Raw genomic sequence first — 24027 nt, 5'->3', positions numbered from 1 at the left:
TGGTCAATTTGGAATATTATGATTAATTATGAGAATATGAATTTTTTTTTTCAAAAAAAAAGACGAGACTTATCCCTTGCCGTTTGGATAATGGAACACAAAAGTGCCTCCTCCCCAGGCTCTTGCAAAAGGCAAAATAAATAAATGAATGAATAAATAAAAATCGCGAAGAAGCTGAGGCAGCCGTGCTTGTCATCAAATATACATTTGGTAAGCAAAATCTTGTAAACTAAAACACAATATTAAAAAACAATAACATATCATCAACAAAATCTGCCTACTTATATATTAATGTTGTTTTGTAATGTTTTGCTCAATTAAAAATTTGTCAACTTGCAAGAATGCTACAAGCAACAATAATTTTGTTTTGGGGATCCTCTTTTGAGTTTCGACAAAATAAGTTATACATATGTTGACATCATGTTAAGAACAACTCTTGTCAAAATGTTCGAAATATAAATCAAGGAAAAATTTTGATTAAGGACGGCAGATGGAAATTAATTTCAAACAGCCCTAAAAAAAATCTAAAATTTCAGTTAAGGATTCTGAAATTTCACTGAAGGATTCAAGGGGCAAATTGAAATCAATTGCTGAAGCCATTTTATTGAAATGCCCTGCGAACTGTATCTGCTGAAAAGGAAGAAGAAAGAGGGAAAAGAAGAGATTGGTGCGTGAGATAAACCGTTTTCCCGAAAATTTTTGTTCTATTGAGCATAGTTGGGTTGTGATAGTTGAATAATATAGAAATAAGTATTTAAATACATGTGTAAGTAGGTAGTGACGGAGAAAAAAAATCTAATATAGCTTTTAAATTTAGAGAGAGATTGTTATCTTCTTCATCTTTGAAGTTAATAAACATGAGGTGTTAGTAATTTTTGAAAAGTGGGTGAGAAAGGGTGAACACTGACTGTAATACGTTGTTGAAGGAACTTATGAAGAGAGAACTAAAAGGAAAATAGGTGAATATGCTGAAATGGGTGATATGAAAACGAAATGTACAGAAAAAATGCATAAGGGTCTTATATTTAAGATTGGAGGAGTAACTTGCAGTTGTGAAAATATGTATTCGGATTGTAAATTTGCAATTGGAGTTGTGCAGGAAAATGACAATTTAACGTTATGAAAATCAATATTTCTGTTGTAAATCCGTAAATTCCTGTTGTTAACGCATACTATTTATTATTATTGAAAGTTGATTGAAATTGACAGTTAAATGATTTGCAGTAACAGATTATAAATGGCTACTGGTGGCGGAAAACAACTATTTTGTAGAAGTATGAGTTGAATAAGTGCTTATCTATAAATGTATTATTTTTAGATTTCAATCTTGTACTTCATTATGTCTCTTGTTTGATGGTTCTTAATATTGTGCAATAGGAAAAACTTAGTTCCCTGAGGTCAGACTTGGTGGCAGCTCATTACTCATGCAAGAAATACATGGTTGACAGCTGTTGTACAACTACTTGCAAAGATACAAAACAACCAAGAGAAAATTGAAGAGGGATCTGTCAGCTCAAGATGTTTTTTATATCAGCAAAGAACGTGTTACTTTTTACGCATAAGGATTACCCACAATTTCTTTTTCAGTGCAATGAACTATATGTTATGTATTTATTACATGTCTAGTCATGATAATATATTTTTTCCCACAAATTTCATACTTTAAGTGTAAATATTGACTAGTGGAATTAGAGAATTTGCAACAATAATAGCTAAGTTTACAACAGGGATTCCTGTTTTTCCAAGTAGTTTTTCTAAATATAACTGAACCATCACACTAGAGTCTGCCAAGTGTGTTTATGATAGGGTTTAGACAATTTGCAAAAAGCGTTGAGAAATTTAGAATAGGAACTCGTGTATTCGTAAGTGGACTTACGTAATTGACAACAGGAGTTAGGGAATGTGCTAAAATGATACATGCGTTATAACAGGAATTAGAAAATTTGCAAAAGTAATACATCAATTAACAATAGAAACACATCTATTCAGAAATGGATAACATCTTTTATACATTTACAATTTTACCAACCAATTTTAGCGCAGAACTTGGGATAACTTGTTGTCACGTAGAGTCATGAAATATTTCAACTATCAATTCATTATATGAAAAAGATTATAACCCATCACCAAATATGCCCACTTACTCTCGTGCACTGTCCAACTGTGACGCTTGTCTCAAGTTTTTTCATTGTTGCAAACATAAACATGCCAACTATTATCGTTGTACTCAATTAATTGTCCTACTTCAATATCATTGATAAGATCCAAAAATGTTTTCCTGCTCAAACTAACTGTATACTTCATTTTATATTGACTACTGCCTGGCCAAACATCATTTGCTACCATACTTTGTAGTTCTTCATATATCATTCCTTTTCTCATCAATCTGCTATTTATAATATTCCTTTCATATACCAATTTTCCTTCTAAGGTCTTCACAAATTCTCCTCTCATATGGAAGATGCAAAATAGTTGTTTCCTGCCACTAGTAGCTATTTATAATCCGTTATTGCACATCATTCAACTATTAATTTCAATCAACTTTCAATAATAATAGACAGTATGCGTTAACAACAGGAATTTGTGGGTTTACAATAGACATACCGGTTTTCATAACATTAAATTGTCATTTTCCTGCACAACTCTAATTTGTAAATTTACAATCCAAATACATATTTTCACAACTGTAAATTACCATTTTTCTGCACATTTCATTTTCATATCACCCATTTTAGCACATTCACTCATTTTCCTTTTAGTTCTCCCTTCCTAAGTTCCTTCAACAATGTATTATAATCAACATTCACCCATTCTCACTCACTTTTCAAAAATCACTAATACCTCATGTTTATTAACTTCAAAGAAGCAAAAGATAATCATCTCTCTTTAAAGAAGAAGAAGATAACAATCTCTTTCTAAACTTAAAAGCTATATCAGATTTTTTCTCCCTCACTTCCTACTTACCCATGCATTCTCATTTCTACATTATTCAACTATCACAACCTAACTGTGCTCAACAGAACAAAAATTTTGAGAAAAACAGTTTACCTGTCACACCAAGTTCTTCTTTTTCCCTCTTTCTTCTTTCTTTTCAGTAGATACAATTCGCAGGACATTTTAGTAAAATGGCTTTAGTAATTAATTTCAGTTTGCCCTCAAGTCCTTCAATCCTAAAATTTCAAATTTTTTTGGGGCTGTTTGAAATTAATTCCCTTATGCGGACTGCGGTCCTTAATGGACATTTTGCCAAAAATCAAAGTCTCTTATCACAAATCTTTATTTTAATTAGTGTGATGCTTACAAATTATAATAAATCCGCTCACACAAAAATAACTTAAAAATACACGTCATGAATATTTGATATCCCATCATGCTTTGTGGACAATTTAAATGCTTGGCTTCTCCATTCGCTGCTGCATCAATATCATGAACTCAACCGTGTGTGGGGGCAAGTCGAGTTTTGCATGGTGGGAGACTTGGACTGCGGCTATGGGTTTTAGAGTTTTTTTTTTTTTTGGTAACGTTTTATTTGTTAAATAAAATTGTCATCTTATGAAAAAAGTGGGCGGAAGTTATAATTTTGAGAGTTAGATAAGAAAGTCAAGATCAGAATCTTCTTCTTCTCATTAATTATTATTGCTACTAATATCATTAATTTGAAAAATCAATAAGATGGTGCATGCAATGCAAATAATTAATCCGAAAATATTTTCCAAATTTTTTTGTTGTCTTAGTGCATGTTTGGATTGCCGTTTTTAACAGCAAAAGTGTCTTAGACATGGTAAAACTGAGATTGCAAACTAAGTTAACAAAAATATTGTTTGGCTGAGCTAATTTTTCCAACCAACTTCTGGCCTTCAATCTCAGTTAGACTCAAGGAAAAAAATTTGACTTTTCAAACTGCAGTTTCAAACGGTGATCATTAAAAATGAGCATTCTAGATTTACCTTCACATTTTTCCCTCTGCCTCATCTCCTTTGTTAGCATAATGAGCTTTTATTTAGATCAAATAAATTTTAATTTATATTCATGTTTGTTCATTATATATATTTAATTAATTATTTACAATGTGTTTTCAAATTTTTCTCCGCAACAAATATTTTTATTTTATAATTTCACAAATAAAACTATTTTATTTTATCATAATAATTTTATATATTTTTTAAAACTATTATCATATTAAAATATAAAATTTCAAACACTACTATTCAATAAAGTCCATGCCTTTTTCAGTCGTTTTACAACTAAACTAATTTTTCTATTAATCATCTAAACAACTTTTAATTTTTTCAACTGATTTTTTAAAAGCACCTATTCAAACATACCCTAACTAACTTTTACTCTGATTTCAGTTATAAAAGTCAGTTGGGCTAAAAGTTAGTTTTATCCAATACTAATCCAAACATATCCTTAATTGACTAACCGGAAGTTTTACGATGAATAACGTACCCTGTATTCAGCCCAAACTAGTGTTGCATCCGTACGCTGCACGGTTGTGATTAAAATACACAAATATGTTCCTTATCATATATGTCTATAATATAAATATTAAAGTATTTTTCAGTAATTTTTAATGCATTCATCATCTTAATTTCTTTTTAAATCCTACTCAATATCCTGAGTTTAATGTGTTTTTTTTTTTTGCAAATAAAAGTTTAGATGAGTTGAACCCTACTACTAAGATCCTCACATCAATTACATGATTCAAATTGATGATTATATGAGTTAAGATCAGATTACTTACCAACTAAAACAACTCTTGTAGGTGTTTAAGGTTCTAATTATTGTTGAGAAAATATTATAATTAAAAAATTACATACTAATCTTTATGTTTTTTGGAGCAAACTATTTGTTTATATTAGTTCTTTTTAATATTAATAAACAATAGTAAAACTAATTAAAGATAGTCTTGCTTCCTTTAGAAAACAACTAATAATATACGAGCTTCTCATATTTGTGCAGCATAACTTGTCTTACCAAGAAAATATCAAAATCAATCAGTTTGAGAACAGAAGAAAGTTGTCGGCCAAGCAAGCCAAGAAAAGAAATTACAAATTAGAAATCATGCGAGTTTGGAAACAAAAACGACGTTGCTTTTGGACGGTCGGTGGAGGCACGCAAAAACTTCAACTATCCAACTATTTCCTAAATCCTTTCCTATCTTATCGTGCAGAAGAATAATGGCTTTTTCGTTGAAATTGCAAAAATGCTTCCTGTTGCCCTCTGGTACAAACACTCCTATTTTGGCCAACGTTTGGACAAATTTTGGAAAATGGTTGGTCATGATAGGACTTGATCACACTACCTTCGATTCTTAAATAAGAATTAGATAATTAATTTATAAATATTTAAAAATAAAATTATTTATAATAAATATACATTAATTTTGTTAAGTTACTCTCATTTTGATTACTTTAAACAAAAAATTATAAATTGAGAAGACCAAGTAGATTAAAGTTTTATATTTAAGACCAAATTAACCTCTTTACCTAGCTCTCTAAGACTGGGGTTAGTAATTTCAAAAAAAAAAGAGAAGACAAACATTGAGTCACTAAAAGTACCAAATAATAAAGCACACAATAATATAAAAGACGAATATCAAGGTGAGCAGAATAATATAAAAGATGCTGGTCAAAAAAGAATAATATAAAAGATGAATAATATCAAACTAGGCGAATGATAAGAATGAAACCAAGTGTCTGCGAAAATACCGCTGACTGATATTCATTTATAATAATAATTATTTTAATCCCTATCAAATTTTAAAAGGATAGATAGGTTATGCTAACTACTCTTATAATTATTTTACTAACTTTAGTAATGGTTTTGACAAGTTAAAATCTGTTAAAATCATTTATTTATTATCTTAAAATTTAGAAAAAACCATATTGAAGGTACCTATACTTTCTCTTCATTTTTAATTTGGTACCTACATATTTTTTTCCCTTTAATTAAACATTTAATTTTATCTTTTTAACAACATTAGCTCTTATAACTTTGTTCTATTGATATTTTTAATTTTTACATAAGGATTAATGATGTTAATAGAGGAAAAATAAAGATTTAGTTAAGAACAAAAAACACCTAGATACCAAATTGAAAATTGAAAAAAAGTATAGGTACCTCCAATATGGTTTTTCCTAAAATTTAATAGGTATTTTTTTTGTCATTTCAATAAAGTTATACTACCTATGTTACTTGATATGAGAATTATGGGAGTTAGTTGGATGATTGAATTTGATTTCACGATAAGATATCAAATCATTTTATTTTTTATATTTATTATTATTTTTCAAATTAATTTACTTAATTTATAAACTTATATATAACCAACTATTATATAAAAATATTTCAAGGACATTGTATAATAGAATTAACTATTTTATTTAACTTTTTAATCTACTTAAAATTAATTAAGTAATTCTCATTTTAAGAAATTAGAAGAGAAAATAACAAATAAAGACCTCTCAATATGTGAAATTGCTATTTGGATCCCTCAATTTGAAAAATAGAAAATAAAAATATGGTCTCATATTGCAAATATTAAATCTTGATAAAATGTCTAAAATGTCATTTGGCTAAGTTGTGATTTGGTTTACTGAAATTGTCATTCGCTAAATTAAACTTGTAATTTCTTATAGTCAACTTATCATTTGGCATGCCTAAGTTGTGATTTCAGATTTGATCCACTAAAGTTATCATTCGTTAAAGTGAATTTGTTATTTCTCATAGTCAAGTTATTATTTAGTCGAGAGGTATTTCAGACATTTCACTGTAAATTGGATGGGGATCACATGTCGAATTATTTGAAAAAAACAAAATGTGGAAAAAGTGGGGAAAGTTATGGGAACATAGAAGAGTTACAGTCCAACAAGGCGGTGACACGTTGTACCCTCGAACCCCATTTGTAAGCGAAAGCGACGTGACATGACAGCCTGCGCTTCCGTTCAACACGTTCATATGCAAATGCTCTTCTCTCCGCATCATTTTTTTCATGCCCTTTTTTCCCAAAAAAAAAAGTCTTCACAGTAAACACCTAATCAATATTATAATAAATCTCCATTTTGCAAAATAATACTCTTACGTGTAGACTAACATATTTTTAAAACCTTAATTCCAGTTGGTCAAAAAAATACAGTTTTTTATTATTACTACATAATCCGATATTACATGGCAATCATATTATTTTATTTATAATTAGCATAAGTAATTTTTTTGTTTGAATAATTGTTTTGCTTTTTTTTTGTCTTTGTTAATAAAAAAAATCACCCTCGAATTAATATATATGATCTATTGGATCCAAAAAAAAAAGTATGATCTCAAATTAGGGGAAAAACTAATCTTTTCAAGGTGTTGTAGGTCTGAACCTTTCGTTGGAAATCTCATTTATTCCTCCCAAGGAGGTACCAGCTAGGGATTAGTAGAGTATTAGCAGTAATTATATAAATTATTTATAGACTATAAATCAAAGTAAAGTAATAATATTTTAAGCACAATTAATATGTATTTTTTAATTTAGAGATTCTAATAGTGATATTGTAGAAGGATCAAATCTACCACGCCTCACTAAAACCTTCATATTACTGAGTCATAAAGCTATTGGCTCAATTAATATGTACTTACAAAGGCTTTCAGAAAAATAAAAAAATAAATGTTATGAAATTAAATAAGAATAATTTCTAAGTTAATTTCATAATTAACCAACATTGGTCACTCATTTCTGAAACTCAAAAGTCTCTTGCATTTGCGTTGACTAAATCTTGCAGAACTCTCTCACACAGAAACACAGTCATTAATTAACAGAAACAGAGTCGTATTACTTATAAAAGGGCCAACGTGAAGCCTGGCTTTGTGATCAAATCATAAAAAGAAGCTACTCATCATCATGAAGAAGCTAGAAGCCCTTGTCGTCTTCTTCTTCTTCTTCTTCGTCCTGTTCTTCCCATCTCGAGGCCATGGGAGCAAACAGAGTCATCGCAGAACCACAAGCAAAGCTGCCTTCTTCATCTTCGGAGATTCCTTGTTGGACGCAGGAAACAACAATTACATCAACACGACAGCTCTGGACCAGGCCAATTTCTGGCCTTACGGCGAAACCTACTTCAACTTCCCCACCGGCAGGTTCTCCGACGGCCGCCTCATATCGGATTTCATAGGTAACATAACATGAGCTTCCAGATCCTTTCAGTGTTTGTTGGTGGGGCTTTGAGTGGAATTGGGATTGTGGGATTTGGTTAGCTTAAGGTTTGATTTGTTGTGGGTGAAGCTGAATATGCAAATCTGCCATTGATTGCGCCGTTTCTGCAACCTGGGAATAGGAACTATCACAATGGAGTCAATTTTGCTTCGGCTGGTGCTGGTGCTCTTCTTCAAACCTTTGAAGGTTCGGTAAGTAAATTCCTTTCAGTCTTCTGTGTTTTTTCCCTCTAAGTTCGATTGTGTTTGGATTAGTTTTTAGAAGTGGCTTTATTAGAGTATGAGATAAATATATGAAAAAAATTATCTTAATTTGCATGAAAATATTTTCTTCCTTCGTATATATAAGATCTCAAAATTTAAATTGACCTGGTCCTTTTTATAAGATCCTATTAAACATTATCTGAAAATTACATACGTTTTATCAATTTTACTCTTAATTAATTTTCTACTCTCTCTTCGTCAGTTTTTTTTTGGTATTTTATTGTCTTTAATTCTTTATCTCATTGCTATAGTATGTATTTTTCTTATTTACTGACTCATTTAGTAAGGATATAGTTAAAAAAAATGGTTTAATTTTTAATATTTATTGCTTTAAAAAAGACCGGAGGAAGTATTTTTTTTTTAAAGGAATCCAAATACCCCTTAATCTAATTATGTTCTGTCTGACTAATACTATTAAACCTTCTTTTTTTTTTTGCCACAAAACTATCAAACTTTAGGCTTTAGTTTGGATGGAGAAAATTGAAAATATACTGGGAAGAAAAACTCTTTAAAAAAATAAATTGGGAAGTTTTCCCTTCTACTTTGTTCTCATTTTTTTTTTAATGCGCAAGAAAACAATCAATACTACTTTACAGTACAAGGAAAAAAATTTATACAAAGGAACTAAATGAGATTCATGTTTGGCCTACATAGAAACCAATCTTAAACCTTTCTATTTGAAGTACCACCTCTGGTCATTAATATATTAACTTACTTGATTTTTTTTCTAAATATAAGATCTCAATTTATTTTATTTTTCATATTTATTTATTTTTTCTCAAAGTAGTTCGTGTAATAATAGTAGTTCTAGCTAATATACTTGATTAACAAGAATATTTTAAAAAAGACAATACCTATTTATTACAAATAACTAATTTAACTAATTTTTTAAATCTATTTAGATTAATAAACTAGCTTTTATATTAATATTAAGGATGGAAGTAGTATGTTTTAGAGGATGTGAGAGTGTAATAAAGAAAAAGGGTTTTAGAGTTGGGAATATGTATAGAATCAGTCTTTTTCATCTACTTTTAAACCTATAATGTTATATGCAGTAATTGATTTACTTTTATATTTTTATTATTAAGACATATCATAATTGAAAAATTAGGTAAATTATGTAAATAAAACAATATGAAACATTTTTCGCCTTCGTACTATTAATTCATTTTCAAAAAAGATTTGCGTTCAGTGTATATTGCATTGCGTAGTGTTTGAAAAATTAATCTCACTAGTTAAAAATTCAATTTATTATTAATTTTTATTTTATCTCTAGTCTTTAATATAAGAGTTAGTTGAAAAATTGAACTTAGTTTTAAAAATAAGACTTCAATACAGTTTGTCTCCTAATAATTCATTTTCTAAAGTATTCTTATTGAATATTGATTATATATGTCAAAGGGTTCCATCTAAAGGTAGTTATGATTAAAAATGTAATCAACTCATATTTATTATAAATAACTAATTTAATTAATTTTTTAATATATTTAAATTAATTAAGTAACTTTTATATTAAGGGAGATATACAGTTTTTATATGCTCATACTAACATCAATTGATATTGACTATATCAATGTTACTACCTCCGGTCCTAATTATAAGATTCAGTTGACTAATTTGAGAAGATTAAATAACTTAGTTAAGTTAGTTATTTTTAATGAATAAGTGTTGTTTTTCTTAAAATATCCTTATTAATCAAGTTTGTTATCTAGAACTACTATTATTAAAGGACTATTTTAAAAAAATGGATAAATATGATAGATAAAGTAGATTGGGATTTTATATTTAGAATCAAAATAAAAGTCAAACAACATTTTATATTAAGGACCATAGGTAGTATTTATAAATTATATGCTTGATCTCAAAGTTTATTTCCTTCTTATTTCCACTATTGTGAGCTCGTGGATAATGCGGCATAATTTATAATTCCCAAGCCATATGGATAGTATGACTTGTAGGCCTAACAGATTTTATTTTATTTTATTATTTTTAATTTTTACCTATTCTCACTATTTTAATTTTTTTTTTGAATTTTTAATCTAACTTTTTTCAAATTAATGTTTTATTCTGAAAATATTTTGTCATATTAATTTCCATTTCCTGCATTGCACGATATGAAAGAATCTAATAGTGATAAATATATTCGTTTCACTTGTTGTTTTGTCCTCTAAACAATTTAATAAATTATTAGTTATCAAAAAAAATTAATAAATTATTAATTATTAGGATAGTTTCTGTGCTTGTAATTAAGTATCGCAAGTTATCGTCTTACATATTTAACATAGGAATGAAGGCATGTACCTAATGATCTTGCCACGTATGCTTTATTTAAATATTTTTTTTAAAGTCTACAAAATAATTAAACATTGAAGATTATGAAAAAGTCATTTTCAGCTACTTCATAATTCATATGATAAAGATGCGGTGAAATGTGAAAAGACATAAATGTTTTATTTTGACCAAAAAAAGATGTAAATGTTTCAAACCCAAAGAATATGAGAAGTGTTAAATACTTTATAGCTCACTTTCAGAAAAGCAACTGACAACGCAGGGAAAGTGTACGTGGATGAGTTACTAGTGTAATCTTTAATATAAAATCTTATTTAATTTTTATGTTGGTTCTAAATATAAAATTCTAATTTATTTTGTCTCTCATATTTACTTAATTTTTTTAAGATAGTCCTTTTAATAATTATAGTTTAGTTAACATACTTGATTAGCAAGGATATTTTAAGAAAGACAACACCTATTTATTATAAATAACTAACTTAACTTCTTTTCCTAATTTTTTTAAATTAATCAACTGGCTCTTATAATTAGGACCGAGGGTAGTATAACTTAGATACTTTTTCTTCTTCTCCAGTCAAGAAAAAAGAAAAAAAAGAGAAAGACTTTTTCTTCTTAATTTTTTTAATATTATTACTATTGCTACTAGCTATAGCTTCATTATATGCTTTGCATTTTTGTTTACACATAAAAAACATTTTGGTTTTTGTTGTCTTTAACTGCATCACTTTACAATATTATAATTTTCAAGAAGTTCAATTTTTTTAAAGTTTTTTATGAATAAATGGAAGGCAATTTTTATAGCAAAATTATAATCAAAGACTTCTCTTTTTGTTTTGCCACCATAATCAAAGACTTCAAATTAAAGATGTTATGCTGAACACCACGAATTTTAATGTTTTTTCAAATTATTTAAAGATTAAAAAATTAAAGTATACAAAAATATTAATCTAAGATTTTTTCCCTTTTTGAATCACTCAAAATAATTTAAAAATTTTAAATCCTTGTTTATAAATATATTTAAATGACTAATTATCTTTTTGATTATATAAGAGAATTTGAAGTTGAAACTTTTTTTGTGTTATATAGAAAGATTTGGATCTTTGACTTTTGCAAGCACTTTATCCTAACTTCTGCCGGTAGCTTGAATAAATTTGGTTATTATTTCTAATTTTAGTCACAAGCTTACCGCAATTCACCTCAATTTGAAAAACAATTTAGGGATAAAATAGAAAAATTGACAATTAATTGGATCTCTTGTAATATTAGAATATTTATATTTATTTAATATTTAAATGTTTAAGAATATATCTAATATAAAAATTGTTAATGGCTAGGTGAAAAATATTTTTGCCCCTAAAATCTTTATCCCTAATTTTTTTGATTGCCAAATAAAAGATCCATTTGTGTAAGAGGCGGGATTGAATATAATGTTGATGTCCACAATTGTGAGGTAGGTGCGGGTTTGGATACTCTCAGAATCCTTCTTTCTCCTTTTCTTCTCAGAATCTCATCTTTACTGTTGGATCGAATAATAAATGGTTTATATTCGATATTTTAAAAGCAGATATTCACCTTCTCTCTCATATTTATGTAATGTTATAATAATAATTTTATAAAATATAAAACCTAAACCATTCATTATTTAATCTAATGGTGAAAATAAGATTCTGAGAAGAAAAAGAAAAAGAAAAAGAAAGATTATGAGAGAATCCAAACACAGGTAGGTGCATGTGATGAAATGTCAAACATCAAAGTAATTATGGGGAAGTTACTCTTAATTAATTAATTTTTTGATACACTTACTCCTAATTAACTAGGTATGAGACCTAATTAAATGATACGTCTATCTGTCTTTAATTTGCCTCTTGTGGCTTGTGAGTTTGAACGTACAAATCATGAAAATGCATGAAGGTGATTCCCCTGAGGACGCAAGCACAATACTTCAGGAAAGTAGAGAGGAGGCTGAGGCAGGAATTAGGAACAAAGAAAGGCAAACAAGTGATATCAAAAGCAGTTTACTTATTTAGCATTGGCAATAATGATTACCTCAGCCCCTTCCTCACTTCTTCAGAATTCTTCAACTCTTTCTCTCCTTCCCACTACGTTTCCATGGTCATTGGTAACTTCACTTCTGTCGTCCAGGTACCATCACTTGTTCATCATACTGACAAAATCTACAAAGCAATGCAAAGAAAGTGGTTGAGTTCATAATGGTCTGCAAATGACTGCACAGGATATATACAACAGAGGAGGAAGGAAATTTGGCGTTATAAACTGCTTGCCATTGGGATGTCTTCCCAGAACCAGATTGCTTGATCAAGTGCAAATGGAACTTGCTTTCATCAACTCTCACAGCTTGCTGTTTCACACAACCGAGCTCTCTCTCTTGCTCTCTTGCAATTGCACAAACACCTTCCAGGCTTCAAATATTCTCTCTATGATGTCCATACCGATGCCATTCAAAGGATCATTCATCCCTCTAAATTTGGTAAAATATTCATACTCATGAACAATTTAAACTCCCTTCCCTAAATGTGGGATCCACATCATTAGAAGTTGGACCCACTTTATGTCTCTATCCTTCCCCCCCTCCATTTAAAGAAAGTGCTCTTTTAGCATATTTCAATGAATGGTGAGATTTGATTCTTTAGCATAATATTGGATCTGTCTTTTTATTGAGTAATTGATGTGGAAGTTGTGGATGATGAAGGTTTGAAGGAAGGAAAAAGAGCATGTTGTGGATCAGGGCCATACAGAGGAGAGTCAAGTTGTGGAGGAAGAAGAGGACAGAAGCAATTTGAACTGTGTGAGGAACCAAGTCACTACTTGTTTTGGGACTCCTTCCATTTCACAGAATCTGCTTACAAACAGTTTGCTGCTCGACTCTGGGGTACTCATAAGTCCAACCCCAATACAGTCAAGCCTTACACTTTGAGGGATCTCTTTCAAGATTTGTAATTTTTTTCTTTTGTTTCTAATTTTCACACAAGCAAAAATTAATAAAATCACTAGGCTTTCTTGTATAATGGGGACAAAAAAAAAAAAAAAACTAACTTGACAAGTCATTCATGAGCGGAAATAAAAAGGAAACCGAACCCCTGAAATTAGTATAACCAAGATTTGTACTTGGGACAATATGCCTAGTATTATATGACTTGTTGTCTTCTATCAAAGGAGTTGTTAAAACTTGTCATCTATCATAGTCTTTAAGTATATTCAATTCCAGTTTGAATATGAGGATCATTTTATAGGCTTGCACTAATGGAAATTTTTTCATCCTAGTTACATCTTCAATAAACGAAGATGACTTTGAAACGTACACGAAACTGACTTCTAAATGTCTGTTTTGACTTGAGAATAATAAAATCTTTGCTAAATATTTATATATGAAATTAATGAAAAATTATTGTCAATAAGTATGAAGTGTTCAAAGATAATAATGATAGTGATACAATGAACTGGAATAATATCACTCCTCAGATGTGTTATTTTCAAATGCTATATGTCTAAGACTTCTGCAGAAATGTCTTGTTGCCCAAGGTTCATGTGTGAACACCAAAAAGTAACATGTAAATCATACCAGCTTCATATATATAAACACAAAAAGCAGTCGTGTCACATACACATAGGTCGGATTTCAAAAGCCAGGCCATTTAGTAAAGTGAAACTGAGTTGGAAAGTCTGATAGTCCATTTCTGTTTCTTACTTACCTGTGCAAGCAATATCATACTGATGCTAAATGGCTGCTTGCCCTTGCAAAAGAGATGGAAATGTTTCCTAGAAGGAAAATGACTGTATGTAAATTGATGAAATAATATTTCAACGTTTATATCTTGTTTATAACTTTGATTCATAAATTATAGATGCTCGTTAAAGTTCTCTTTACTTTAGGAACTGCATTTCTTTTCCTTTTTCCTTTTTTAATTTTTTTTCCGACATAGAAAAATTAATAAAAACGGTAGGCTTTCTTGTCAGTGAGTTGGATGTATATAGTATCATCCTCTAAAGATAATGTTAACAATCTTTTTTCTTTTTTCTGTTATTTTTGTCCATTTATCAATCAAATTCATGGGAATCAATTTGTCTATTTAATCTCTTATTCTTTAAGCGGACAAAAAAACAAGTGAAAAGAAAAGCAATCCCACAAAGTCTAACTTGAGAAGATAACATTCTGAAGGACTAATTTGTTTGAAAAAATCTTTTAGGGATAAGATCAACTTTTTCTATTGCACAGAGGCTAAACATAATGTTTAGACCTGACATGTCATACATCTATGACATGTTTCTTTCTATAAAAAAAAATTGTTAAAATGAACTTGTCATCATGCTTTCTTTTATAAAAAGAATTATTAAAACTTGTCCTCTATCATAGACTAAAAATACTACCTCCGATCCTTAATATAAGACCTTATTTGATTTTTATTTTGATCCTAAATATAAGATCCTAATCCACTTTGTTTCTCATATTTATATATATTTTTTCAAAATAATTCTTCTAACAATGGTAATTTTAGCCAATACACTTAATTAGTAAGGATATTTTAGAAAAGACAATACCTATTTAAGACAAGTAATTAACTCAACTTACTTTATTAATCTCCTTAAATTAGTCAATGGGTTCCTCTAATTAGGACTAGAGGTAGTATATTGAATTCCTTAGTTTGAATACAAGGATCATTTTATAGGTTTGGATTAGCTGAAAATTTTAAGTTACATATTCAATAAATGAATATGGCTTTGAAACATAAACAAAACTGACTTATAATTGTCTGTTTTGAGTAGAGAATAATAAAATCTTGGCCAAATATTTATAGCTAAAATTAGTGAAAAATTCTTGCCAATGAGTATGAAGTGTTCAAAGATAATAATATCACTCCTCAATATGTTAATTTCAAGTGCGTCAGGACTAAGATAGCAAGATTTCTGCAGAAATGCCTTGGCGGCCATGATTCATATTTGGACACAAAAAACTAATATGCAAATCATACCGACTTTAGGTAAATATATAAACACGAAAAGTATTCATGTTACATACATAGATAGGATTTCAAAAGCCAAGCCATTAATTGAATTGAAACTGAGATGTGAAGTCTGAGATTCCATTTCTGTTTCTTACTTTTCTGGCAAGCAGTATTATAATGATTCCAAATGGCTGCCTCGCCGCAATGTGCCTTCCAAAAGAACATGTTGCTTTATTTGTGTTTGGAGATTCGCTATTTGATGTTGGAAACAACAATTACATCAACTCCAGCGCTGATTATCAGGCAAATTATGCACCATAAGGGGTAAACTTCTTTAAGTACCCTTCTGGCAGATTTTCTGATGGACGTCTTGTTCCAGATTACATTGGTAAGAATTTTAAATGTCTGTGAGTTTAACTTGAAGAAACATAATATTAACAATCTGAGAACTTCTATTGCAGCTGAGTATGCTAAAGTGCCATTAACCCAACCATATCTGTTTCCTGGTAATCATGAATATATCGATGGGGCCAATTTTGCATCGGCGGGTGCTGGGGCCTTAGTTGAGACTGGAAAAGAACTGGTATGTTATGGTTCGAGCTTTTTATGCTTGATATGCTTATCCTTGCTGTTTATGAGCAACTTAATGTATTATAGATACAACAGTTTAACCGTAAGGTTGATTTATTTTTCAGGTTTTAGACCTACAAACTCAATTAAGTCACTTCAAGAAAGTGGTCAAGGTCCTGAGGCAGAAACTGGAAGCTGAAAAACCAAAAGCTTGCTGGCCAGAGCTGTCTACTTGATAAACATTGGATCCAATGATTATTTTGATTCTTCGACAGAAAACTCCAGCGGTGGTGCTTCAAGCTCTCCTGAAACATATGTGGACATGGTCATTGGTAATCTGACAACTGTGATCAAAGTGTGTAAAAATACTCCTCAAATGCTCAATGTTCAGAGTTCCCACTGTGCTTAGTGTTTCATCTTCCTAATTGCTATGCATTCTATGATTACTAGAAAATACACAATCAAGGAGGGAGGAAATTTGGGCTTCTTAATTTGGGACCTCTAGGCTGTGCTCCAGTTGTTAGGTTACTGGTGAATGGAAGTGGTATATGCAGAGAAGAAGTTTCAGCAATAGCAAAGCTGCATAACGGTGCACTTGCAGTTGAGCTTCAGAAGTTGGAGAAACAGCTGGAAGGATTCAAATATTCACTCACTAACTTATATGATTTAGGTTTTGAAGTGATAAATCACCCTTCGAGCTATGGTGGGTGTTAAGTTTTTGAATTAGAGTAGTTTTTGACTATATCAGAATCTCTTTTACCAGCAGGTCCAGAGTTTGATTTGATTCTTGTCATTCAATCACTAAACTAATGTTTTTTTGGATTAATTTGCATGGAAGGTTTCAAATCGAACGAGGCATGCTGTGGAAGTGGGCTTTACAGGGGATATTACAGTTGTGGAGGGAAAAGAGAAGTCAAAGATTATGAACTGTGTGAGAATGCCAAGGAATATTTCTTCTTTGACTCGACTCATCTTTCTGAAAACGCTCAGGAGATTGTTGCCCAATCCATGTGGAATGGAAATCACACTCTCACTGGGCCTAACAATGTGAAAGCACTATTTCAACAATGATCCTACCCTATGGAATTCTTATTTGTAATATGATGACAATAAGAATGAAGAAAAGAGATGGGGATATTTCCTAGAAGGAAAATGATGAAATAAAATTTCAATTGTCATGTATATCTTGTCTATAATTTTGATTCATTAATTAGTCTCCAGCAAAATGAAATCTAACGACAATTTGAAATTCCTGAAGCTGACAACTAAGGACTTTAAGAATATATATCTGAAAATCTAAAAGAACAAGTTATTATAGATGCTTGGTTGAAGTTACCTCTGATATTCCTTAAAACTACATTAATTTTTTGATACAACCAGTTCAAAATAATCACACACAAAAAACTTACCTGTGAAGATGACAAAGATTTGCATTACATGGGACAATATGATAATCCTAATATCATACAATGTTTCCTTCTGTCAAAAAAGTTGTTAAAATGAACTTGTCATCTGTCATAGACTATATGTATATTCAACTACTTAGTTTGAATATGAGGGTATTTTATAAGCTTGCACTAATTGAGATTTTTTGTATTCAAGTTAGGTACTCGATAAATGAAAATGACTTTGAAACATAAACAATATTGTCTTCCCTATGATGTTCTGACTGGAGAATAATAAACTCTTTGCCAAATAATCATATATTAAATTAATGAAATCATTTTCATTTATCGAGTATTAAGTATTACGTATTCCAATATAATGACTAATATCACTTTGTCAGGTATGTTATTTTCAAATTCTTCATCACTAAGGTTTGTGCAGCTATATCTTGATCCCCAAGTTTCAAGTTTGAACACGCAAAAAATAATATAAAAATCATGTTAACTTCATATAAATAACATTGAAAAACTATTTCTGTCACATGCAGAAGTTGAGTTTCAAAAGTCAACCCATTCATTTGAGGTCCCAAAAAAAAAAAAAAACACACCATTCATCCGGTACGTAAGTGTACATGTCATAACGTCGGACGGGTATTTTATTAGAAACTTATTCAAACATATCCAAGATTGAAACATACCACCAACTAATTTAAGCTTGCTATCCTCAAGAGTGTTACGGTAGTCTCTATTAACAGTCGTTGCAACCATTAATTGAAACTGAGATGGTGAGTCTTAGTTCACTTCCTTATCGCCAAAACGTCGAATGATACGGTTTGATGTTACCGGTTAATTCAGCATGCATCAGACGAGACAGTGAAAACCTATATTTATCAGAAGTTTCTGATGTATTTCTGTTTTTCTATTTTGAAATTCTAATCCAACCAAAATAATGGAGAGAAACGGCATTGGAGAAGAAATATATAGAAAATAAACTTTGTCTTCTGTAATAGCATTGAGTCAAAAAAAAAAAAAAAATCCAAAACCGCAACTTAGGAAGCCAGAAAAAAACTTGTCAATAAAATCTTTGCCAAATATTTATTTATAAAAGTATGAAGTATTAAAAGTTAATTATTCAATAAACTAAAACAATATCACTTTTCAGATATGTGATTTTAAATAGCTTCATCACTAAGATTTTTGCAGCTATTTCATGGTGCCCAACTCTCAAGTTTGAATTCAGAAAAGTAATATATAAGTCATATTAACATTATACAGGTAACATTGAAAATGTACTTGTGTCAGATGCGCATAACTGTATTTCAAAAGCCAAGTCATTAAGTGAACTCAAACAGAGATGGCAAGTCTGAGATTGCATTTCTGTTTCTTACTTTTCTGTGCAACCAATATCGTACTTATTCCAAATGGATGCCTTGCCAAAATATGCCTTCCAAGACAACAAAATGCTTTTTTTGTATTTGGAGATTCACTATTTGATGTTGGAAACAACAATTACATCAACACCAGTACTGATTTTCAGGCAAATTATGCACCATATGGGGAAAACTTCTTCAAGTTCCCTTCTGGCAGATTTTCTGATGGGCGTGTTATTCCAGATTTCATTTGTAAGAATTCTAAATGTGCATGAGTTTAACTTGAAGGCATATGCCACTAACAATCCGAGACTTTTTCCTTGCAGCTGAGTATGCTAAATTGCCACTAATCCAACCATATCTGTTTCCTGGTAATCAAGAATACATCAATGGGGTCAATTTTGCATCAGGGGGATCTGGAGCTTTAGTTGAAACTCAACAAGGACAAGTATCCAATGCTTTGAGATTTTCATCTGAAATTATTCTTGAAATGTTTTTATAACTTAGGATCATGAAGGGACATGTGATCATGTAGGAGGCAGTTTCTATTAAAAAGCGTATTATAGTTATAACAGCTTAATAATATGGTTGATTTATTTTTCAGGTGATAGACCTAAAAGCTCAACTAAGTCACTTCAAGAGAGTGATCAAGGTTCTGAGGCAGAAACTAGAACATGAAGAAACCAAAAGCTTGCTGGCCAGAGCTGTCTATTTGATATATGTTGGACCCAATGATTACTTTGGTTCTTTGACCGAAAACTCCAGTGTCGTTGCTTCAAACTCTCCTGAAAATTTTGTGGACATGGTCATTGGTAACCTGACAACTGTGGTCAAAGTGTGTTAGAAAACTTCTGAAAAGCTCAATGTTCTGAGTTCTCTTATGCTGTGCTCGATGTTGTACCTTTCTAATTGCTTTTGCAATCTGTGATTACTAGGAAATACACAACCAAGGAGGGAGGAAATTTGGGTTTCTTACTTTGGGACCTTTGGGTTGTGCTCCAGTGGTTAAGTTACTAGTCAATGGAAGTGGTCCTTGCAGAGAAGAAGTTACAGCAATAGTGAAGCTGCACAACAGAGCACTTGCAGTTGAGCTTCAGAAGTTGGAGAAACAGCTTAAAGGATTCAAATATTCACTTACCAATTTGTATGATATAGGTGTTGAAGTGATGAATGACCCTTCAAAATATGGTAGGTGTTAAACTATTGCTGGGCTTCAAGTCAAGTTTTTGAGCTAAGTTAGAGTAACTTTTGACATATATCTGAATGTCTTTCACCAATTGGTCTAAAGTTTGATCCTTGTCATCTATCATTCTGTTATCACAATTAAATTTCTAGTTGCTCTAGACTTTGCCTTAATCACTAACCTAACGTTCTTGTGGGTTAATTTGTTGTGAAGGTTTCAGAGAATGGGATATGGCATGCTGTGGGAGTGGGCCTTACAGGGGATATCCCAATTGTGGAGGCAAAAGTGACGTGAAACATTATGAGTTGTGTGAGAATGCCAATGAATATTTCTTCTTTGACTATGGTCATCCCACTGAAAGGGCTAATGAGCTTATTGCTCAATTCATATGGAATGGAAATCACACTATCACTGGGCCTCACAATCTGAAAGCATTGTTTCAACAATGATCCTTCCTTATGGAATTCTTATTTGCAATATGATGATAGGAAGAATAAAGAAAAGAGATGGAGATGTTCGTGGAAGGAAAATGAGTGCATGTAAATTGATGAAATAATATTTCAAGGTTCATAAATTAGTATCCTGCAAAATGAACTCTTACGATAAGGAATTCCTAAAATTGAAAACTACAGACTATAAGAATTAAAATATATCTGAAAATCACAAAGACCAAGTTATCGTATAGATGCTTGTTAAAGTTATCTCTGGTACTCCTTAAAACAACTTTTCAAAATACCCTTGCAATATATCCACGCATACATCTATATGATTGAGCCTTATCTAATTCAGTGTTATATTGAAGATCTGAATTACCGGGGAGAGATTGATAATAATTAAAACAGTCATATGATCTGCATCAATCTATAGTTGGAACGTAACCCAGTCGTAATTTTTTTCGGGACTCTTGAATCCTATCATTTGACAGAGTTTGCTTACAAACAGCCCCCCCTTTCCTTCATTTTGTTTTATCACGTAAATAATTTTAATAGTTTGCCAACTTACATACCAAACTGAATATGAATTAACGGTATTGAGGTAAATGTTATTTAAGTTAGCTAATTGTTATGTTTTTCATTCAAATTCGGGTCAATGTAAGAGAGGCTAGAAAGACAAAACCGGAATGATGACTGACTGAGTTAGTTTTGTCTTGGACATTATTTTTTGATGGAGAGGAAAACTAGGAGAAGAGAGCAAAAAAAAAAAAAAATTTATTCCCAACCGTTTTCTTTTCAAAAGTGAAGAGATTTTGAAGAGAAGCATGCCTGCTAGAATTGCCCCAAAACTACAATAATCTAAGCATGGGGCTCAAATATACTTTATTTAGCTTTAAAAAAAAAAAATCAATCATTCCCATCTCTCTGTTAATTGATGTCATAGGAACAAACTTTTCAATATAAATACTTGAAATTCAACCTTGCCATAGATGCTCACACACATAAAACTATCAGGTTTCTCCCTCGTACTCGGACAAGTGAAGTATATCCAACATGTCAAATCTAAGGTTTCAGTACTTTTGCTTCTTGCTCATCTGCGTAATCCTCTGCTGCCCCAGAAACAGCCTAGGAGACACCTGTCTGCGGCCAAAACATGTTGCTTTGTATGTTTTTGGAGATTCTGGGCATGATGCTGGCAACATGAACTACATCAACGGTTCTCTTTCTGCCTTTAGAGCTAATCATTGGCCTTACGGACAAACCTTCTTCAAGTTCCCTTCTGGAAGATTTTCAGATGGTCGTTTAGTTCCAGACTTCATAGGTAAACTGACAGTATTTATAATGTTTTGTCTGATTTCATCTTACCTATTCATTGATTTATTTATTCTCTTTTGGCAGCTGAGTATGGGAAATTGCCTTTGATAAAACCATATCTTCATCCTGGCTACCGTTTTTATACTGATGGAGCAAACTTTGCATCAGCAGGGGCTGGAGCTCTTTCAGAAACTCGCCAAGGATCTGTATGTGACATTTATTTATTTATCTTATGAAGATGCCAGATGATCCTGGTACTGCAAAAATGTTATCTTTTTCTTTCAAAATAGTTTTACTGCAATCTGATTGTTTGTGTTGTTCTTCAGGTATTGGACCTGAAAACTCAGGTAATCTATTACAAAAAGGTTCACATGCTACTGAGGGAGGAACTAGGAGATGAAGCAGCTCAATCATTAGTCTCAAGATCTGTCCACTTGATTAGTACTGGGGCCAATGATTATGCAGTTTACATTACAAATTCGACTGTGCTTTGGTCAAACTCTCACCAAGATTACGTGAGCATGGTGATTGGCAACATTTCTTCTGCTATCCAGGTAGCAGAAATTTCGGATTGAGATGAAGAGTTGGCTATCATTTTGGTTCCTGAAAAATATAAATCTACTCAGTCTGATCGTACATATGAGTTCTGTTAACTTCATATTTACCTATGTAAATTGATATTCCTTAGCATAGAAAATTTGTTGACTCTATAATTAATCCACAAGATATATTTTAAAAGTTACGAAATGTGATGTTCCACAAGATATATTTTAAAAGTTACGAAATGTGATGTTCGCCAACATAGATTTTAATAGTTACGAAATGTGATGTGCAGGACATATATAACATGGGAGGAAGAAAGTTTGGCATTCGTAACGTGGGCCCTTTGGGATGTTCACCATCAATGAGGGTACTAAAAGGTGGAGCTGCAGGTGACTGCGTTGAAGAAGCTACAAAAATAGTAAAACTACACAACAACCAACTTTACAAGATGCTGATAAAGCTTGGGAATGAGCTCCAAGGGTTTAAGTATGAACTCACCGATTACTTCACATTTCTAACAGAACTAATGAATAACCCATTCAAATATGGTATGTCCTTGCCTTCTCACTACTTCTGCTTCTATTATTATAAAAGATAATGATCCTCTCCCCTCGTATGTCAATAAAAAATCATTGAAAACCAAGGTTTCACAGTATCTTGTGGTAAATCTTATTTGTCATGTTTTAGTTTTCTATGAAGTAAACAGAACCTTACAGTTTTGCATTCATCTTTGTTCTTAACCACGTGGATTTCTTTAATTTTTTTTTCTTACAAGGTTTCAAGGAAGGGAATGTGGCCTGCTGTGGCAGTGGTCCCTACAGAGGAATTCCAAACTGTGGATTGAAGATTGAAGGAATAGAAGACCACAAGTTATGTGCTAACGTTAATGATTATGTGTTCTTTGATTATTCTCATCCCACAGAAAAAGTCAACCAGAAGCTCTCAAAATTAATGTGGGATGGGAAGGGCAGTGGTCCCTACAATCTCAAAGCGTTATTTGAGCTTTGAGCCCCCAACACTATACTTTCTGATATTATGTGCCTATGCTTTCTCTTCTGGTTGGATATTTTGGAATGTTGTTCTTCCAAAAATATTGGAAAGAAATAAAGCATTGGAGAAGTGATATGTAGAAAATTAATTTTCTCTTCTGTAACGAAACCAGAATATTAAAACTTGTTATCTGTCAATGACTATAAGTATATTCAATTCCTTATTTTGATGCCAGGGTTTGTACTAATTGATTTTTGTATTTAAGTTGGATATTAAATAATGAAAACTGGTTTTCGAAATATGCTTCTAAACTCAGTTTTGAATCGAGAATAATGAGCTCTTCGCCAAATATTCATAGATAAAATTAATTGGAAAAGTAAGCTTTGTGACGTATTCAAAGATAATGTTTCAATAAACTAGAATAATATCGGTTCTCGTATGTGTTTCTTTAGAATGCCCTATCACTAGGATTTCTGCAGATATGTCTATACTTGGTGCCCAAGTTTCAAGTTTGAGGTCAGAAAAAAA

General features: G+C 31.2%; 2 protein-coding genes and 2 pseudogenes across 2 annotated transcripts; all 4 read left to right on the top strand.

Annotated features, from left to right (window-relative positions):
• Nucleotides 1-7885: 7885 nt before the first annotated feature.
• Nucleotides 7886-13981, top strand: LOC114711893 (GDSL esterase/lipase 5-like; annotated as a pseudogene).
• A 1933-nt stretch (nt 13982-15914) lies between these two features.
• Nucleotides 15915-17351, top strand: LOC114711850 (GDSL esterase/lipase 5-like; annotated as a pseudogene).
• Nucleotides 17352-19019: 1668 nt separating this feature from the next.
• Nucleotides 19020-20741, top strand: LOC114711847 (GDSL esterase/lipase 1-like). The gene is made up of 5 exons (XM_028896275.1): nt 19020-19287; nt 19362-19483; nt 19640-19870; nt 19971-20223; nt 20432-20741. The coding sequence occupies exons 1-5, from the start codon at nt 19020-19022 to the stop codon at nt 20665-20667; spliced, it is 1110 nt and encodes a 369-aa protein (XP_028752108.1). The 3' UTR covers nt 20668-20741.
• A 964-nt stretch (nt 20742-21705) lies between these two features.
• On the top strand, nt 21706-23517 carry LOC114711892 (GDSL esterase/lipase 1-like). The gene is made up of 5 exons (XM_028896316.1): nt 21706-21973; nt 22051-22172; nt 22293-22520; nt 22802-23057; nt 23285-23517. The coding sequence occupies exons 1-5, from the start codon at nt 21706-21708 to the stop codon at nt 23515-23517; spliced, it is 1107 nt and encodes a 368-aa protein (XP_028752149.1).
• The last annotated feature ends 510 nt before the right edge of the window (nt 23518-24027 follow it).

The sequence above is a fragment of the Neltuma alba genome, unplaced genomic scaffold (genome assembly GCF_004799145.2).
Source record: "Neltuma alba isolate B1F8T4 unplaced genomic scaffold, ASM479914v2 tig00011322_pilon, whole genome shotgun sequence".
NCBI lineage: Eukaryota > Viridiplantae > Streptophyta > Magnoliopsida > Fabales > Fabaceae > Neltuma > Neltuma alba.
Note: the sequence above shows the minus strand (reverse complement) of the source record. Positions and strands in the feature narration are given on the sequence as shown.

Bases quoted from the DNA above. Each gene is read 5' to 3' on its own strand.
- LOC114711847 (XM_028896275.1), top strand. From the start codon at position 19,020: ATGGCAAGTCTGAGATTGCATTTCTGTTTCTTACTTTTCTGTGCAACC. The intron at 19,484-19,639 runs GTATCCAATGCT...TTTATTTTTCAG, and splicing joins TTGAAACTCAACAAGGACAA to GTGATAGACCTAAAAGCTCA. The intron at 19,871-19,970 runs GTGTGTTAGAAA...TGTGATTACTAG, and splicing joins ACCTGACAACTGTGGTCAAA to GAAATACACAACCAAGGAGG.
- LOC114711892 (XM_028896316.1), top strand. From the start codon at position 21,706: ATGTCAAATCTAAGGTTTCAGTACTTTTGCTTCTTGCTCATCTGCGTA. The intron at 22,173-22,292 runs GTATGTGACATT...GTTGTTCTTCAG, and splicing joins CAGAAACTCGCCAAGGATCT to GTATTGGACCTGAAAACTCA. The intron at 23,058-23,284 runs GTATGTCCTTGC...TTTTCTTACAAG, and splicing joins GAATAACCCATTCAAATATG to GTTTCAAGGAAGGGAATGTG.